Here is a 19319-nt window from a genome sequence, read left to right as displayed (position 1 = left end):
TGACCTATCATGGTAATTTTATTATAACAAATTATCATGATTTGAAAGTATTCAGATCTTCAGTTTTGGTGTATGCAATTGTTGTGGTTGTTGGAATGTGTGTTGTCAAGGTTGGAAAAACGTTTGCAAAAAATATTAAGGGTACGTACGGTAGGGAGGTCAGGTTGTTTTCCATGCACAGAAGCAAATTTGAGCTTGTGTGCATGGCAGGTGACCCATTATCTTTGTGTGGCTGGTAACTAGGTTCGTAGTACAGAGCTAGTTAGTTGCATTGAATGACTAGAGCTTTGTACAGTTGAGTGGTGGGATCATGCCTCAGGGTGATGTAGAGCCTGTGCTAGGCCCTGCCTTAGGGACTAGCTGTAACCCTGTTGACCTGGTGTTACGATCAGTAAGTCGAGCGTCTTGAGTGATCCTTGCCTTTCGGGAAAACTCAACAGTATTGCTCTGTTCAGATTTCTAGATTCCTTGCTTTTGGGATTCTGCCATCGCATTGCGGTATCGGTAGCCCTGAAGGCATGGGATTTGGAAATCTGAATGGACAATACTGCCCAGTGGGGGCGTGAGGACACTTACTGGTGATTGGATCAGGAATGATGCAGGGTAGCTACGTTGTCATGACCCGATCGTACCGAGCATGCCACAGGTCCTAGCACAGGTTCTATGTTGCTCTGAAACATGATACCATTCACTTTACTGTTCACTGATCCATTCACTCAATTCAGTTACCTTGTTCTGTACTCTCTAGGGGTGTACAATAGTAAGGTGATTATGGTGGTACAACCTTTGACCTATCATGGTAATTTGTCTGGTGATACTAATAATCTTGGTGTTTGTTGAATCTTCAGTTGGTTTGGTGGTTGTTGGAATGTGTTGTCCAACCAGTCATGGTTGCAATGCGCACACACACACACAGGCACTGGTTATACTCGCCTATTGTTCAGTCAATGGTTGCACACACACACAGGCACTGGTTACACTCACCTATTGTTCAGTCAATGGTTGCAATACACACACACACACACAGGCACTGGTTACACTCACCTATTGTTCAGTCAATGGTTGCAATGCACACACACACACACAGGCACTGGTTACACTCACCTATTGCACACACACAGGCACTGGTTATACTGCACACACACAGGCACTGGTTATACTCACCTATTGCACACACACACAGGCACTGGTTACACTCACCTATTGCACACACACAGGCACTGGTTATACTCACCTATTGCACACACACACAGGCACTGGTTACACTCACCTATTGCACACACACAGGCACTGGTTATACTGCACACACACACAGGCACTGGTTATACTGCACACACACAGGCACTGGTTATACTCACCTATTGTTCAGTCAATGGTTGCAATGCACACACACACACACACACACACACACACAGGCACTGGTTATACTCACCTATTGTTCAGTCAATGGTTGCAATGCGCACACACAGGCACTGGTTACACTCACCTATTGCACACACACAGGCACTGGTTATACTGCACACACACAGGCACTGGTTACACTAGCTCACCTATTGCTCTCTTTCAGCCAACATTGTGTTGCAAATAATTCATATACTTTCACTTTAGGTCAGCACAGAAAATTCCAATTCATCTCTTCAGTAGTGGTGTTGGTTTGTTAGCGAATTTATTATATCCAATTCATTTTCGTTTCATACAGAACCAAAAGAACTGACCCCCGACCATACAGCTGAACCATGATGCATCCAAACAACTGACCCCCGACCATACAGCCTGAACCATTGCATCCAAGTAGACCCTGGTCAAGCAACAAACCCCCCCAACAGCCTGAACCATCATGATGCATCCAAGCAACTGACCCCCAACCATACAGCCTGAACCAAGTAGACCCCCCCCAACAGCCTGAACCATCATGATGCATCCAAGCAACTGACCCTCAACCATACACCACAGCCATACAGCCTGAATTCACCATGATGCATGCAAGCAACCGACCCCCAACCATACACCACGGCCATACAGCCTGAACCATGATGCATCCAAGTAGACCCTGGGTCAAGTCACTGACCCCCGACCATACAGACTGTTAGAGATAACAAGAACAACTATTATAGCTATATTAATTTTAATGCCGAATGAAACTTGTTCTTATAATTACTAGCCTAGTAAATAGTGATGCAACCAGGTCACAGAATGATACCATAGTGTCTATTGTCTGATGATACAAAAGATTGTAAGTTTTTTTATTATTTTTAACAAGTGACTTAATTTTGTCTTGTCTATCTGTTCGAAGAATTTGTTACACCATAGAGAAGATTTCTTTCAACACTGGTTACACATGCACTTGTCAATCCTAAGAAATGGGAAATCAGTAATGAACAAAGGGGAGTGTGATCGAATATTTTTTAAGCAAAATGATCAATCGGTAAAGATCGTTAACAAAACAACTAAAATAGTTTACTAAACTGTTCCTATTTTAATATTATGACCCTTTACCAGACACGCTCACACAAGATGGAGACGGCTGGTGAGGAAAAGCGTTCACTTGTCCTTCCCTCTAGGAGCTTCCACAAGGCTGAATATCGGGTGGATACTCACCCAAAAGGCCAGAAGCAATGGATCACGAGGCAAAGAGCATCACAGCGAATACAAGTGAGTGGCTAGTTATGATCAAAAGTGGACCACCTAGTATAGTGTATAGGCTGCTTTAGATGACTGGCATTCAATATCTGCTAATAGATATCATTACTAGTGATCAAACTATACAGTCTCTGTATCAAATGCATCCATTGCTACACATTTGTTGACCCGTTACTTCATTGCGTACAGTGATGGGAGCATGAGAGGGGCGGAGTCAGTGACAAGTTGCTATGACAACAGGTGATGTAGGAGTTACAAAGTGACACTGTGGAATTCGTGGATGACCCATTGGACGTCTCAGATAAAAGAAGAAATTTAGCACTGCCGCGCATGCAGAGTGTGGCTGTTTCCCACATCAGAACTGTGATCTGAGCATGTCATGTGATAGGCCTTGTCTAGAACTATAGAACTACAGAATGCATCTCTTAGTTTTGCTTTTTAGTGAAGTTATGACTTAATTACCGAAAGTTGCGTATCAAATTGTACCCACTGTACAGAGTATGTTGCAATGGGAACTTTCTGACTGTTATAATAATAATGGTGATGTGTGTGCAATGATGATGTGTAAATTACTGTGTTAACAAGTGAAGGGTTTGATGTTGGCTATGCTATGATTATGAATGGGACAACAACAAATCTCACTAAAATCATTGAGTGGGTAAAGGTCAAACAACTGAGTAACAATAATAACTATTGTTATTTAGTTCTATATTAATTTGATGACCCTTTACCAGACAGTATCACACAACGTATCTAGCTATGGCTGATGGGAAGCGAAGGCTTGGTGTTGCTCCCATGAGCTTCCACAAGGCTGGAGATCTTGGGAACTTCCTACAAGAAGCCAGCAGCAGTGGATCATGGGGCAAGAAGCATCGCAGCGAGGACGAGTGAGTGGCTGGCTGGCTAGTCATCTATTACAATAGTATATAGTAATAGATAGCATCTCTGTACTCTAGCTATAAGTGTATGAAGGTGCTGTAACCATCTCACTGCTGACCATCTCACTGCTGGTTATCCTGTGTGTAGTTACTTCAATGGGGACAGTGATGGAGAGCAAGAGGAGGGCGGAGGTAGTGAGGAGTTGCTACGACAACAGCTAGCGGAGGAGTTACAAGGTGACACTGGAGGGGGTGTGTCAGAGGACGAGGACGACCCATTGGACGCCTTCATGGCTGGCATACAGGTGTGACAAGTGATCTATAATCATTCTATTAGTATTGTCCATGCAGACGGAAGTAGCTCGACAAAACAAGACACCAGCCGCTCCTAAGAAACAGTGCGTTACCAGCTTGTTGAATTTATTATTTCCCGACAAAATGTATCTCTTATTAATTTGATTGAAGTTATGGCTTACCGTATCTTGTAAAATAATTATATGCAAGGCTATAGCCACATGGTCTATTGTAAGAATAATAGCCTCTCTGGTGAAGTTATGACCTCTGACCTCTGGAATATCTCCCATTTCTTATAGAGAAGTGGTTCGTTTCGATATTGACGGAGAGGATGATCAAGAGAGCTATTTCACTGCCATGGCCAATGCCCCCATTGTGGTTGCCGAGGGCGATGACGATATTGAAATAGACTATGATTCTGATGGATATCCTATTATACCCGAGAGGTCAAAGGTCATTGACCCACTACCTCCCCTCGATCATTCGGCTGTGAGTTGATTCTGTTAATTGGATACCAAAACGCAATATTGTAATAGGTTGAATATCGTGCATTCAACCGCAACTTCTACACGGAGCATCCTGACATCACTGCGCTTAGCAACAGTGAAGTTAAGGAACTCAAGAAAACACTCGGACTAAAGGTATGATATCATATGACACGGTATGATGTCACCACTGTTGTTTCCCAGGTTACGGGGTTTTCCCCTCCTAGACCGTGCGTATCTTTTGCTCACTTTGGATTTGACGAAGCCTTACTAAGTCTCATTCGGAAGTCAGAGTTCGCAAAGCCGACAGGTATACAGTCGCAGGCTGTTCCCGTGGTAACCAGCGGACGTGATGTCATTGGAATTGCTAAAACTGGTTCTGGGAAAACGGCCGCATTCCTATGGCCTCTGTTGATGCACGCTATAGATCAGCGGGAGATCAAAGAAGGAGATGGACCAATCGGATTGATTTGCACTCCGACAAGAGAGCTGTGTCAGCAGGTATAATTATTACTTACTGCTAGTATTAGAGTGATCGACGCCCTCTTTCCTCTAGATATACCACGAGGCACGAAGGTTTGCTAAGGCCTACAACCTGACAGTGACGTGTGTGTATGGCGGTGGCTCTAAGTGGGAGCAATGTAACACACTCAAGGAAGGCTGTGAGATACTGGTGGCCACACCAGGACGGTGAGGCTATATCTCGATACACATCTAAGAAAGCCTTGCTCCAAAACAGTCTTGTTTCATTTATCTCTAGTTTAATTTGATAGTGTCAGCCATGTCTCTCCTCCACCCTGCATGGTCTGTAGGCTGATAGACCTGGTCAAGCTCAAGGCCACCAACCTCCAGCGTGTCACCTATCTAGTCTTTGATGAAGCTGACAGAATGTTCGACATGGGATTTGGTGCGTTAATTCATCTGTGCCCTGTGTGCCCTGTGTGCCTTGTGTGCCCTGTGTGCCCTGTGTGCCTTGTGTGTCCTGTGTGTCCTGTGTGCCCTGTGTGCCTTGTGTGCCCTGTGTGCCCTGTGTGCCAGATGTGTAACTGGTTGCTGTGTTTATTGCAGAGGCTCAAGTGCGCTCAATAGCCAACCACGTACGACCAGACAGACAAAGTAAAGTCAGTATTTCCCGAGTATCCTAACTCAGTAATCCCCCTCACAGCTTTATTGTTCAGTGCCACATTTCGTAAGAAGGTTGAGCGTCTGGCACGCGATGTTCTGACAGACCCAGTGCGGATAGTAGTAGGAGATCTAGGAGAAGCCAACACTGACATCACTCAGGTGACCTGCTATGATGTCATCACTCTGATGATTATATGATTATTCTCTCAGATAGTGGAGGTTGTAAAGGACGAGCAGGAGAAGTGGAGGTGGTTGCTACGGCGACTGGTAGAGTTGACGTCTGCTGGTAGTGTGTTGGTGTTTGTAACACGCAAAGCAAATTCTGAACAAGTGGCCACTAGTCTAAAGACAGAGGGATTCTCAGGTGTGTCCACACTTCACACTCCACACACACCCACACACACTCCGCCCACTCAGTTGGTCTCCTCCACGGGGACATGGCTCAAGGTGACAGGGACACTACAATCTCATCCTTCAAGAGGAAGGAATTCCCCATCCTCATAGCCACTGATGTTGCCTGTAAGCAGACACCCAATCATGAGTATAATACTAGCCATTATACACTACTCACACTCCTCACACTCCTCACACTGCTCACACTCTACACTACTCACACTCCTCACACTCCTCACTACTACCTGTAGCTCGAGGGCTGGACATCTCATCCATCAAGACTGTAGTGAACTTTGACGTTGCTAAGAATATAGACACCCACGTCCATCGCATTGGCCGCACTGGTCGTGCCGGGGAGAAGGGAACAGCGTACACACTTATCACACACAGGGACGCACAGTTTGCTGGAGATCTAGTCAGAAATATGGTGAGTTAAAGCTAACACAAGTTATGGAAAATCAGAAAACATTGACTGTATATAACGAGGGGGTGGGGGGTAGTTGAACATCTTTCAACAGCCACAACTTGAGTATCGTTGATCCAATGTCTAAAATGTTATAATTTTTTCTGAAAGCTTAGAAAGAGACCTTTCAAATGATACCATCAAAGTTGATATTCGAGAGATAAAAGTATTTGCCAGTTTAGTCGTACCATGGATTATATATAGCCCATGGTCCGAGGTCGAAAAATGACAAATTAGGGCCGTGACAAAATTTTGGATTGAAATACATCATTTGAAAGGAATTTTTCTAAGCTTTAAGAAAATCATACATTGGATCAACTGTACTGAAGTTATGGCTGTTAAAAGACACCCCCCCCCCCCCCCCCCCATCCGTTTAATCTGATTTTGGGAATCTTTCAGCTGCCATAACTTGAATTCTGTGGATCGAAAATCAAAAATGTTATGGTTTTCTGAAAGCTTAGAAAGAGACCTTTCAAATTGAGTGTTTTAATCCAACATTTCGTTGGGACCCTAATTTGTCATTTTTCGCCATTGGACCATTCATTCATGGTATGGCCAAATTGGCAAATACTTTTATCTCTTAAATACGAACTTCAATGACACCATTTGAAAGGTTTATTTCTAAGCTTTCAGAAAATCATACATTGGAGCAACGGTACCTAAGTTATGGCAGCTGAAAGAGTTCTCGATCTAGGATAAGTATATACCTCTAATTTATCGGACACTCTTTTGGGCAATTTTTGTTCTAATACAACGGACACTCCGGTGCTTTAATATTAAATATCCGGACAACACCTTGAAAAGTTGAGTTACATTCATAGACGGCAAGTAAGACTTTATAATAATAGAGTGCTTCAGTTAGATAGCTTTGAGTAGCTAGTTTAGATAGCTAGTGCAACTATTCAGTCGCACACTGTTCCATTAAACTTAGCTAGCTCGCATGCAGTTGCTTGCTTGTTCTAATTACTCTGGACACTTCGCATGCTCTATAAAAATCTGTTCCAGACAATTTTTTTGCTGTCTGATAAAATTAATAATTAGAATATACGGTAATAATGTGTCTTGTCCTGTACAGGAAGTGGCTGATCAAAGAGTACCAGAAGAACTAATAAAGCTAGCCATGACGGTGTGTGTGGTGTGTGTGTGGGTGTGTGTGGTGCGTGTGGGTGTGTGTGGTGGGTGTGGGTGTGGGTGTGTTGATTGTTGATTTATTGCAGAACACGAGATTCCAGCGCTCTAGACAGAAGCACGGCAATAAAGGAGGTGGTTCAACAGTTCAAAGGTCACGACAAAAATTACGGCCAGGTCTCGGATCAACACAAGTGGTACATTGCCATAAAATAATTATGACAAATTATTCCTCAACCCATACACACGCCCACACACACACACACACACTATAGATGTTTTCAAGGCCGTCAGCGGCAGTTGCCCCACCCTCCTCTCTTGGACCAATGGGATCATCCGGACGGTCGTCTATTATCAAACAAACATATTTGGCCTCTTACAAAACAAAGTTCCAACAAGCAAGCGGATGCTTGGCATCTACATCGTCGCTAGGGCAACCAGTTAAAGACCACACCCCCTCAGAGCAACCACCACCCTCTAAAAGAAAGAGGAAAAGTCGATGGAACTGACAAAACATTTGTACTGTAGTTATTCCAATACTAACATGGTGAGATACTGCCATGCCGTATTTGCTCTTATACAATAATTTTAATAAACACGCCCACTTGCTGTAAATGGGCGGGGCTGCAAACATTAACGCCGTAGTAATTCTAAAAGTATACATTAGTTTGACCGTGTTTGCTCTAACACAACAATACCACAAATTGTGGGACACACCCACTTCATACAAAGAGGGTGGGGCTGCATAGTTCCACGCCTAAGCTGCGACTAGCTAGGAATGTAGCCTAGCCCAAGAGAGACAAGAAGTTAGCGATGGCTGCTATTACAGTGAGCTACTTCGGTGAAGAGAAGCGGATACCATTGTCAGTAATACCGAGTCTAGAACTAAGCGACGACCAAGTCCACACAGCTGAGCTAGAACTACATCAACAGTTGAGAATTCTGTTTAAAGTTCCTTCAGATGTATTGTTTTATCTCCATGAAGCTGAGACTTCTCGAGTCATGTCCAGAGAAACGTTTAGAGAGTACAGCAGATCCTTCCCCAGTCACTGGTACCTGGTGAATAGCCGTGGTGAGAGGGACGAGCCTGGTCACACTGGTAACGGACTACCAGCCGCGGTGAGTGTGAGGAGTGTGAGGTGTGAGGGGTCTCGTACTGTCACCATGTAATAGGTGAACACATTAAGTCTGTATTTTGTAGAGCATTAAGTTACTAGTTGAAATGTTAGACTTGTGGTAGTATTGTGAGAATGATAATGGAGGACATGTATTTAGTGTCAGATTGCTTTTCCTTGTAATGTACAGAAGCTCTAGATATAATGGTATGCTGGTACAAGTGAGACATGTTCCATTACTCTAGTGCTGGTGTCAGTTAGTGTAATGTGAGTAGCGTGTAGGAGGCCACCATGCAGTGTATCAGGTTACCATTAGACACTAGGTTGCACTCATACCATGTGTGTGTGTGTGTGTGTGGTTACCATTAGACACTAGGCTAGGCCCCTGCCCCATACCATGGGTGTGTGTGTGTGTGTGTGTGTGTGTGGTTACCATTAGACACTAGGCTAGGCCCCTGCCCCATACCATGGGTGTGTGTGTGTGTGTGTGTGTGTGGTTACCATTAGACACTAGGCTAGGCCCCTACCCCATACCATGGGTGTGTGTGTGTGTGTGTGTGTGGTTACCATTAGACACTAGGCTAGGCCCCTACCCCATACCATGGGTGTGTGTGTGTGTGTGTGTGGTTACCATTAGACACTAGGCTAGGCCCCTGCCCCATACCATGGGTGTGTGTGTGTGTGTGTGTGTGTGTGTGGTTACCATTAGACACTAGGCTATAGGCCCCTACCCCATACCATGGGTGTGTGTGTGTGTGTGTGTGTGTGTGTGTGTGGTTACCATTAGACACTAGGCTAGGCCCCTACCCCATACCATGGGTGTGTGTGTGTGTGTGTGTGTGGTTACCATTAGACACTAGGCTAGGCCCCTGCCCCATACCATGAGTGTGTGTGTGTGTGTGTGTGTGTGGTTACCATTAGACACTAGGCTAGGCCCCTGCCCCATACCATGAGTGTGTGTGTGTGTGGTTCATCTTTGTGCACACACTGCATGCATGGGGTAGAGTAGGAGCTCTCACTGTACACGCACACACGCCCCCTCTACACACACACACACACACACACTACCTCCCCCCACACACGCACACCCCCCCCTCTACACACACACACACTACCTCCCCCCACACACGCACACACCCCCCTCTACACACACACACACACACACACACACACTACCTCCCCCCACACACGCACACACCCCCCCCTCTACACACACACACACACACTACCTCCCCCCACACACACACACACTACCTCCCCCCTCCACACACACACACACACACACTACCTCCCCTCCACACACACACACACACACACTACCTCCCCCCCACACACACACACTACCTCCCCCCACACACACCACACACTGTGGCCTAGCTCACTGTGCGTGTGTGCAGTGGGTGGCCTGCCACATGTTAGCTGGGTTAAGTTGGCAAAGGTTGTGTAGTTGTGACCTCACTGGTGACTGACTCATGAGATGGTATGTACGTGTATTTATAGAAGCTTTATAACAACACTCCAAACACTAGATTCCTTAAAATAGCCCCTTCCAAGTAATTATATATGACACGGATTGTACCCTCTGTCCATATATAACTCAGACGAGCGATGATGACCTCATGACAGGACTGGCCACGCCCCCTGAGTTGACCACACCCCCTAGTGACGATTCATCTGAGACCTTCAACGAGACTGAACCGGATGATGATGATATACCGCAATTAGCTGATCTGACAGCTTTATCAGAGGAGAGCTACTCCACCGTTACCGTGGTAGCAGACAAGGAGGGAGCGTTTGGAATCTCCCTACGTCACTTCACCATCCAATCAGATTCCAATCAGGTACGCTGTTGTCATGGTAATATATTCATTACACTGTTAAAGCTATGAATCACAAAAAGTCATTAAATTCTAATAGTGTACTGCACACACACCACACCGCCCACACCACATGCACACAGTGTCCAGACACGCCCCCGGAGGACTTTGATCGGTCTAACTCACGGCTCAGTACTGACTCACTTGAACTAAAGCTCTCTACAACGTTCATACTGCGTGTGACGAGAGGGGGGAGTGGTGAGGAGGCGGGGCTAGAGGTGGGTCACATGGTACACATGATCAATGGGGTCAAGATCATCAGCAGCTCTGTCCAAGAAATACAACGAACTGTTGGACAATGGTGGGTGACAATGGAGCCATACATGGTGTCTGTATATCAAGCATGGTGTCAGCCATTGTAGCTAGTCTGTGTGACAATGGATACAATGTAGTCCTGGAGAGAGCGGTGTAGCTAGCAAGGTGTGTCGTGCCATGCTTAATGATGGATGATAATGGGCTGACAGCAGCTGGCTAGTGTGTGTGGGGGAGTACACAGTACAGCAGTTAATGACCATGGCTCTGCTTGTATACCTCCCTCCAGTGATCATGAAGTAACTCTATTGACTCTACCAAAGGAACACGATGATCTCCAGTTTGTAAGTTTGTGTGTGTGTGGGTGTGGGTGTGTGTAATGTGTGCATGGCTATAATTATACATGTGTGTACTATTAGAGTGTCCATAGGAATGTTCAATTACCCCCCTCACACACACACACACACTCATACCTGTACCCCCGCCCACACACACACACACACACTCATACCTGTACCCCCGCCCACTCACACACCCACACACACAGCTGTACCCTCGCTACACTTACGGACCTTCTGGGGAGTACTCTACAAAAGATGGTCAAGTGACGGCTACCGACATCAAGGTTGTATGTGGCAAGGGGTCAAAGGTCAGCTCCAAGCATAAGCCCACCCCCAGTCATGTGATACCCCCACCAACTGGAATGATGGTCTTCAATGATACTGACTATGCATCACAAGATAACTCACAGTCATGTGATCCACGGCAAATATCACGTGACGATGTCCTCGTAGAGGGTTCACTACTGGACATAGAGACTCACACTAGCCACGCCCCCAGGAGACAAGGGGGTGTGGTCAAGAGGATGCCTAGAACAAGGATCAGCAGTGAGTGAATTTAAAAATAAATTATGTATGTCATTTTCGTATAGCGAGTAATTTTCATTATTTCGTGGGCTCAGCTAACCTTGACGAAATGCAGTGCATGTAATGAAATTTTTTACAACAAATTACCTGCTATACGACATAGAATAATCTTCATAGTAAATTATTACTGACATAACCCCCCCTCCTTGTAGGTGCAGAGCCCCACCCACCTAACACACTCTCCAGCGAATGGTACAATGATTCTGATGATTTCTCGCTAGGTCAAGAGAACGTATCCGCTAGCAACCAGATCGTCGTGGAGACAAGTACGAGCGACTCAAACTTCCTCTCTGGTGTCCGCCCACTCGCAATCAAAGTGCGTACACGATCTAACTCCTCCCTCGAGACTAGGGCCAACACGTTCGGATCTCAGGTACACACACACACACACACACACACACACACACTGTTTTATAGGTTGACAATATGGTGTGCTTAGATCAATAATTTGTTTCAGGCCCAAATAGTCCATTTTCTGAAAAAAAGCGTGGGCTATAAGTGGGCGCTTTTTCCAAATCAGGCCTGTTTTCGTAGCTATGTTCGAGAGGCCATAACTTGTGTTGCGAGTGTTCGATTTCCGAAAAAATTAGTAGCACTTTGATAGGTTGACAATATGGTGTGCTTAGATCAATAATTTATTTCGTGCCCAAATAGTCCATTTTCTGAAAAAAAGCGTGGGCTATATATAAGTGGGCGCTTTTTCCAAATCAGGCCTGTTTTCATAGCTATGTTCGAGAGGCCATAACTTGTGTTGCGAGTGTTTGATTTCCGAAAAAATTATTTTGTTTAGTAGCACTTTGATAGGTTGACAATATGGTGTGCTTAGATCAATAATTTATTTCGTGCCCAAATAGTCCATTTTCTGAAAAAAAGCGTGGGCTATAAGTGGGCGCTTTTTCCAAATCAGGCCTGTTTTCGTAGCTATGTTCGAGAGGCCATAACTTGTGTTGCGTACGTCCGATTTCCGAAATAATTATTTTGTTTAGTAGTACTTTGATAGGTTGACAATATGGTGGTCAGTGATTCACCACACACCACACACCACACACCCTCACATATCACACAGGGCACTTCGTCTCCCTCGGAGAGTCTGAGTAGTAGAGCTCCTCCTCTCACTAGTTCCATGTCTGCACTCGACACCCTCGGTCGTAACCAAGGCAACTACAAGGACAGAGCACGCTCTACAGACCTTGGGCGAATCAAAATCAAGAAAACAGGAAACAAGAGTTTAGAAGGCCTCACAAGAATAGCATCAGACAGTCTACAGCAACGCATATCCATTCGACCTCTCAAAGAGGTCAAAACCAAGGCACCCATAATGTCCCAGACCAGCCGCACTTCCATGGAGAGCACTAGTTCACTGCGGACAACAGAGCCGGTGGAGACTAAACCCAACAAGAAGTCGTCACGAGGCTATCAGAAGTTACGTAGGGAACTGCACTCGAGGTCAAGGTCAAAGGTCGCTCTAGGGGAGGCAGATAGTGTGGATAATGACGTGGGTGGGCATGGATATCAAAGTCAAAGGTCACAGTCTACCTACCAGAGTCAAAGGTCACTGTCTACATCGCAGGAAACTGAGGTATGGAAATTTGTAATTATTTTTTGTGCTCTAATTATCCATTCTACAGATTCCGTCAGCTCCACTCGCATTCAAAACTGTTAGTGACAATCTGACCTCTGACCCTGCCACGCCCCCTACACAAGTGGGGTCCCAACAACTAGCCTTGAGTGACCCAAGGGCCGGGTTGCTACGACAACCTGTTAAGGAAAGCCCCAGTAGCCGGCCACGATACAATCGACCAATGAGTGCAATAGAACATGCTCAAGTGAGCAGCAGTAGCCTACAAGTGAGTGGGCAGTGTGTGTGTGGTGCCTATACGTGAGTGGGGCGGTGTGGGTGGGTGTACAGCTTGGTAGACTACTATACTACTCAATCTCTGCTATAGTATATTCTTTGTTGGATATTCTAACATTCTGCTGAACTGTATGTGTCTCCAGGTACCATTCAGTACATTTAGTACTGAGCCTCATAAGAAGATGCCTATCTACAAGACACGCTCCATTGGGGACCAAGTCTTCAGGGAAGTGAATATTGAGGAGGCCATAGCAGCGTCACAGACAGACAGCTCGTCACAGGGCGATCGCTGGAGGGTGGGTGGGCGGAGTCAGAGTATTGACGTGCCTCATTTGCTGGACACCAATAAGAAGAAAAGCAAGCGCCTGTTTGGCAGGAAGGTCTGTATACCGTATTACTATTGTTTTGCGGGCATCAACGCAATTTTGCGATTTTTGGTCCTTTCAATCGTAAAAACCTGCACTTGTAGTATATGGTATCACGATCCTTGCCAGAATGCAAAGGTTAGTTAGTTAGAAGATGCGCATAGAGTGCTGATTTGGCTCATTCACAGGTTAGGGTTAGGTTTGGTTTTTCACCTGCAAAATATTCCATGTCTATATCAGTGTGTGATCATCAGCAACTACATGTAGTGTACATGTGCTTGTGTGATAGCATCAGTGCTTTAGTGTGTGTGTGTGTGTGTTCTCCCTCACAGCAGCAGCATAGCAGTGTGGACCTACTGGATGAGACACCAGAGATCAGCAGACCTCTAGCAGTAAGTCACCCACCCACACACACCACTGGTACACCTCTCATTATCCCCCTCCTCTGTGTCTAGATGAGCTCTGCACTCCATCGACTCTCCTCTGAGATATTGAGTACATTGGGTATATCATCACCTACAAACACACAGCAAGAGTACACAGAGTCTACTAATAATGTAAGTCCTGTGTAATGGCTTTGAGAGAGGTCACTGCATGTCTTATGTTGATGTCCTGATAGCTTATCAAACATTAGCTTGTACTGTTGTCTGGTACACTTACACCTGGAGGCAATCAACTGTGGCTTTAATCAAATGGAATGAATGATCTTATGCATTGCTTGTGTGTGTCACTCTTGCTTGCTTGTGTGTAGATCCAGTGTCACGGTGTGCTGACTAGGAAACAAGATTTATTGGACTCTGGGAAAAGAGCAAATGATCGTAACTGGCGCTCGTACTACGCTGTCCTGGCGTCCAATCAGATCTCCTTCTATAGAGATAGGAAGGAAGCACGATTGGTAATGTTGATATTGTAATTTTAGTGGGGCAATAATAATATTGTGTTTGGCTGCTATCCAAAATATGCACTGGAGTTAATTCATGCTTGATAAATTAATAGTTTAATAGTTTAATAGTTTAAGTATGCTTATAACTGATGGCCTAACCCCCCCCCACACACACACACACTAACCCCCCACACACTCGTATAGAGGACCTCCTGTGATGAAGCGCCTATAGACGTGGTCCCAAGCAAAACAGACTATGCTCGGAACTACAACAAAAAAAAATTTGTTTTTAAAGTTGTCACTGATCATGGAGCTGTCTACCTACTGCAGGTACGTGTAAGAATACATACATGTACCACGCCCACACTACACACACACACACACACACACAGGCTTCAGATGCTCCTAGTCTGGAGAAATGGGTTCGTACCATCCAAGACTTGAATGGTGGTCCACCCACCCCACCGCCTTCTGAGGGGGGCACTCTGTTACGCTCCTCTGAGGGGAAACTAGGTCCCCCCTCCCCCTCACCACACCGACGTGCCCACAGCCCTGTCAAGAGGAGGAAAGGTATCATCTACACACTACTGTGGTTTATACGCTATGTTATTATTCACACGCCCCCCCCCTCCCCTACAGACGAGGGCCACGGTGGTAGTAGGGGGATATTGGACAAGATCAAGAAGTATCGAGTCCAAAGAGGACGTACTAAAGATGAGCCAGATTTCTCCAGTTTCATTACATTTGGTCAACCACTTGAGGACTGTCCAGTGTCACTGGAGAACAAGGTACACACTGTGCTAGTGTTGCATCACCTGGTGATACTGGCATCACCTCATGATACTGGCATCACCTCCCAATGATACTGGCTGTTGACAGAACTACACTCAGTTAATTAAGTTCCTTATCTGCACTAGACTGTTGAGTCACCGCAAATAGTGGCAAATAGTGTTTATTATCTCGGCTTTTTTACTAACTCTCACACACACACCCACACATCCACACACTACACCCACTCACCCCACACCCCACACAGAGAGTGCCCCTCGTGGTGGAGTACTGTGTGAGGATGATCCAGGAGCAAGGACTTGATGTGGAGGGCATCTATCGGTCAGTACTTACATTGTCCCAGATTACACAGTTTTGTTTCAGCATTTACAACTTTGTTTTAGTAGAGTATTCCAATCATTGTTTGTAGGACCATGAATTAAGTTAGGCTTGTCTGATTTCTAAAGTAGTAGTCGGCCTATAGTATATAGAATGGTCACCACCACTGAGTGTGCTTATGTCCCTCCTACAGTAAACCAGGACATACCACGATGATCAAGCACCTCAGCTCTGAGATGGACAAGGGGGTATATGAGTTCACCCAGGAGCAGATTGGTGATGTGCACACAGTGGCTTCTCTGTGTAAGAAGTTCCTGAAGGAGTTACCTGACCCCATGATACCCGAGGCTGTGCATGAAGACTTCCTGACCTGTGCTCGTATGACAGATGAGACTGACAGACTGACAAGACTACATGAGCTAGTCTACAACCTGCCCACAGCTCACTATCACACACTCAAGTTCCTCATGCGCCATTTAATGACTGTGGCTGAGCAGAGTGAAGGGAACAAAGTGAGACACTCCTTCTTCAGGCTCTGTACTTGTCCATATAATTATACTGAATATTGTATCTAAACTACTGTATATTGCACTGTGTGTTTATCTTGTTTCCTTGTACAGATGTCATTTCGTAACGTTGCTCTTGTGTTTGGGCCGACCCTGGTGAGGGGAGCAGCACAAGACATGCTAACTAGCATGAACGAGAGCTACACTATTGTTGAGGCTCTGTGCAGACATGTAAGTGCGTGTGGGTGTGTGTGTGTGCTGAGTTAGTCTTAGCTGTTGTTATATATAAATACTTATGGAATGCGTGGAATTTACAAGCTTTAATTGAGTAGACAGTTCCTATCATCACAAAACTTGCTGTGTGTGTATTGTGCATGTTGTAGCTTGCCCCACTGCCTATTCATGGTGGGCAGCTCTATCACACCACTAACTCCCCCCCCCCCCTCATGTGTGTTAGGTGGAGCACTTGTTTGCCAGTGATCTGTGTGCTGAGGAACAAGGTGCGGACCCTGAAGGGGGTGTGGTCAGCGATGGGGAGGAGGGTGTGGTCAGAGGATCTCCTGCCCTCAGGCATAAGGAAATAGACCATCGACACCAGAAAAGTTCGTGCTCTCTACAAGTTAGAAATGATATTATCCCATGTACATATAGCTGTTTATCTGCTTTTATGTACTTTGACCTTTACGTACTTTGACCTTTATGTACTTTAACCTCTCTCCTCCAGATGTGGCCCTAGCGTCTGCTTCCCCACAATCTCTTCGGAGGATCAAGAACAACCTCTCGAGTAGCGAAACCTTCCAAATACGATCAACTGAACCCAACCGTAACTCTATGATTGCCATCAACGGTACCTTACCACCGAAACAGCCGAAACAGACCAATTGGGAGACTAGCGGAGCACATCAAAGAGTAGCTAATCAATCAGTAGACTCTGGAGTCAGCTCTCCGGGGGACCACCAGCGCAGTCCTGATGGAGACCAAACTAGATCACGGAAATCACGCCATGTATATGAGGACGTTGAGAGAAGTCGACCACCTGTACGACACAATTATGAAGATGTTGAGATATTAACTGCACCGCGTGTGACAAACTCACGAACCTCTAATTGGGTGAATACACACAGTGAGATTGGGTGGGGCAAGAAAGAGGGGTCTGGTAGAGAGGGCTCTGGTAGCATGTGGGCACCACAGAACAGGACAAGGCGTGCTCCACAGAGACAGGAAAGCTTTGAGAGAGAACGGGATCTCACACGGACCTATCATGCTCCAACTAGCAGTCGATCGTATTCCCAACGTCCCAGAGCTAGCAATACGCTACCAACCACCCCGTCATCACCTGGTCAGGTCAAGAGGCGGATCAGTTATGTATCAGCCATGGGGGGACCACCCACTGAAGTTAGTAACGATCGGTTTTCCTCCACACTCACACCCACGCGATTCTCCCAGTCCTCTACACAACACAGAACACCACGTGGCTTTGATAGTCTCCAGAGACCCATCTCCACAGCATCCTCCACCAGGAGACCACGGAGAGGCTCTGAATCAAGCTCTGACAGGGCAGACATTGAGAGATTTGAAGAGGCCAAAGCAATGTTGTTACAAGCAGCTCCTACTAAAGAGCCTCCTGTACATCGGACCCGGAGTCATGGGCCTGCACCTATTAGAGGGCGTCCCGGGGGAGAGGGACTGGTTAGAACTGGCAGTGGACGACAAGTCGGACAGTCTTATAATGTGAAACAATCTTTGTTGTAATTGTGTTTTAATATCATCACACTTAGTGTGTGTTTCTGTCACGCATCTAATGAGCACACCATTTGCAATTAATGAAAAAATTAATCAATCTTGAATATGTACAAATAATGAATTTTTAAGTGGGATAAATATCTTGTACACTTAAAGATGTTCGTAATCTAGTTTTCTCAAGCATGGGAACACATTGTTCGTTAGTTGTAGCGTATCTGTGAGATCGTAATCTAGTACATGTAACAGTACAACTTATAATGATGGATAATAATAAGATCAGTAAAAACAAGATGTGATAAATCCTGGAGCTTGTCAATATTTCGTTAGGTTCCTCTGATAGGATGACATCACACACTCCATCCTCAAGGTCCAGACCTTTAGGGCAAGCTGTATCATGAATATCAGAATATTCATGACTTTGAAATGCCAATTTACATGAATAATTGCATGTTTGGATCAGTTGTTATGGTACCCTATTCTAAACAGTATAATGGATGCAATAATAACTTACCTATTTTCTTGCAAACAAACGACAGTTTAGTAGATGCACAACCACCAGTAGCCATGGCCCAGCCTACACTGTCAGCCTTGACACAGTCCAAGTGCTGCTTGTTCTCAGGCTCTCCAATCCTCCAGTTGAAATACTCCATAGTTCCGCCAGCCCCCCACTTGAACACTCCCTCCTTGTGTCCTGTGCCCGGACCATCGTGATCATTCAGGCCTATCCAAAACGATGTGTTAGTCTCAGCCAATGATATGATAAATTGTTCCTCGTTGTGTGAGTATATAGTTACTAGCGAGCTCTGATGGCGATGGCATTGCTTCTGGGCATGGAAATAAGCTCTCTTTGATGTTGAGCCAAAGTAGCGATAGCAGTTCAAGTTGTAGAGGATGAACTGGTTAGAGCATTGTAGGTCTGCGGTGTCTAAGGTGTGTGTGTGGAGGGTAATAATCTTATTATACATGTTCATTTCATGTTTAGCTACAAGCATTGATTGTACAAGCATGCTGCAATGCTGCTTTGATGACTAGAGATCAAAGACTGGGGCTGGCAACTTACCTGAGGCTATTGGATGTACTACTGCTTCCACTACCAGGACAGCAGCAGCAAACAGAACCACAAGGGACGGCGACAGCTGCATTCTCCTTGCAGTAGACCTCTTCTCCACACCGCTGCAAACCAGCTACGCCTTCTCCTGCATGCCAGGCAGCAAGTATATTTATTGTTGTTGTTCAGTTGCTGTGGATACAAAATGCGTGGGTGGGTTATGCATGTTATTAGGG

At 45.6% G+C, this 19319-nt stretch overlaps 3 protein-coding genes across 4 annotated transcripts; 2 read left to right on the top strand and 1 right to left on the bottom strand.

Annotated features, from left to right (window-relative positions):
- The first annotated feature begins 3366 nt into the window (after positions 1-3366).
- LOC135347743 (ATP-dependent RNA helicase DDX42-like) lies at positions 3367-8006 on the top strand. Its single transcript, XM_064545774.1, has 16 exons — positions 3367-3527; positions 3667-3823; positions 3870-3916; positions 4112-4301; positions 4349-4453; positions 4502-4798; positions 4854-4987; positions 5110-5204; positions 5366-5413; positions 5463-5581; positions 5633-5786; positions 5840-5941; positions 6067-6242; positions 7354-7404; positions 7496-7603; positions 7682-8006. The coding sequence occupies exons 1-16, from the start codon at positions 3400-3402 to the stop codon at positions 7913-7915; spliced, it is 2145 nt and encodes a 714-aa protein (XP_064401844.1). The 5' UTR covers positions 3367-3399; the 3' UTR covers positions 7916-8006.
- Positions 8007-8153: 147 nt separating this feature from the next.
- On the top strand, positions 8154-18139 carry LOC135347739 (rho GTPase-activating protein 23-like). 2 transcript variants are annotated; one of them, XM_064545770.1, is made up of 20 exons: positions 8154-8525; positions 10123-10362; positions 10482-10699; positions 10940-10994; positions 11198-11537; positions 11729-11949; positions 12643-13155; positions 13205-13423; positions 13575-13811; positions 14132-14188; positions 14252-14353; positions 14548-14691; positions 14884-15009; positions 15072-15249; positions 15319-15467; positions 15716-15789; positions 15980-16298; positions 16407-16523; positions 16750-16894; positions 17017-18139. In XM_064545770.1, the coding sequence occupies exons 1-20, from the start codon at positions 8220-8222 to the stop codon at positions 18042-18044; spliced, it is 4788 nt and encodes a 1595-aa protein (XP_064401840.1). In that variant the 5' UTR covers positions 8154-8219; the 3' UTR covers positions 18045-18139. The 2 variants fall into 2 exon arrangements, with proteins under 2 accessions (XP_064401840.1, XP_064401839.1); XM_064545769.1 differs by having other exon boundaries at positions 14129-14188.
- LOC135347753 (snaclec 5-like) lies at positions 18106-19261 on the bottom strand. The gene is made up of 3 exons (XM_064545785.1): positions 19096-19261; positions 18547-18960; positions 18106-18422 (listed from the first exon to the last, which is right to left on the bottom strand). Exons 1-3 carry the CDS (start codon positions 19175-19177, stop codon positions 18160-18162), a joined length of 759 nt encoding a protein of 252 aa, XP_064401855.1. The 5' UTR covers positions 19178-19261; the 3' UTR covers positions 18106-18159.
- Positions 19262-19319: the final 58 nt, after the last annotated feature.

Source organism: Halichondria panicea, chromosome 14, assembly GCF_963675165.1.
Source record: "Halichondria panicea chromosome 14, odHalPani1.1, whole genome shotgun sequence".
Classification (NCBI taxonomy): Eukaryota; Metazoa; Porifera; class Demospongiae; order Suberitida; family Halichondriidae; genus Halichondria; species Halichondria panicea.
The sequence above is the reverse complement of the archived record's forward strand: the minus strand, read 5'-3'. Positions and strand labels throughout refer to the sequence as shown.

Coding starts and splice junctions, on each gene's coding strand:
- LOC135347743 (XM_064545774.1), top strand. CDS start 3,400: ATGGCTGATGGGAAGCGAAGGCTTGGTGTTGCTCCCATGAGCTTCCAC. Junction 5,414..5,462: donor CGTACGACCAGACAGACAAA/GTAAAGTCAGTA, acceptor TCCCCCTCACAG/CTTTATTGTTCAGTGCCACA. Junction 5,787..5,839: donor AAAGACAGAGGGATTCTCAG/GTGTGTCCACAC, acceptor CCGCCCACTCAG/TTGGTCTCCTCCACGGGGAC.
- LOC135347739 (XM_064545769.1), top strand. CDS start 8,220: ATGGCTGCTATTACAGTGAGCTACTTCGGTGAAGAGAAGCGGATACCA. Junction 14,189..14,251: donor AGATCAGCAGACCTCTAGCA/GTAAGTCACCCA, acceptor CTCTGTGTCTAG/ATGAGCTCTGCACTCCATCG. Junction 16,299..16,406: donor AGCAGAGTGAAGGGAACAAA/GTGAGACACTCC, acceptor TTCCTTGTACAG/ATGTCATTTCGTAACGTTGC.
- LOC135347753 (XM_064545785.1), bottom strand. CDS start 19,177: ATGCAGCTGTCGCCGTCCCTTGTGGTTCTGTTTGCTGCTGCTGTCCTG. Junction 18,961..19,095: donor AGTACATCCAATAGCCTCAG/GTAAGTTGCCAG, acceptor CACACACCTTAG/ACACCGCAGACCTACAATGC. Junction 18,423..18,546: donor GTTTGTTTGCAAGAAAATAG/GTAAGTTATTAT, acceptor TTCATGATACAG/CTTGCCCTAAAGGTCTGGAC.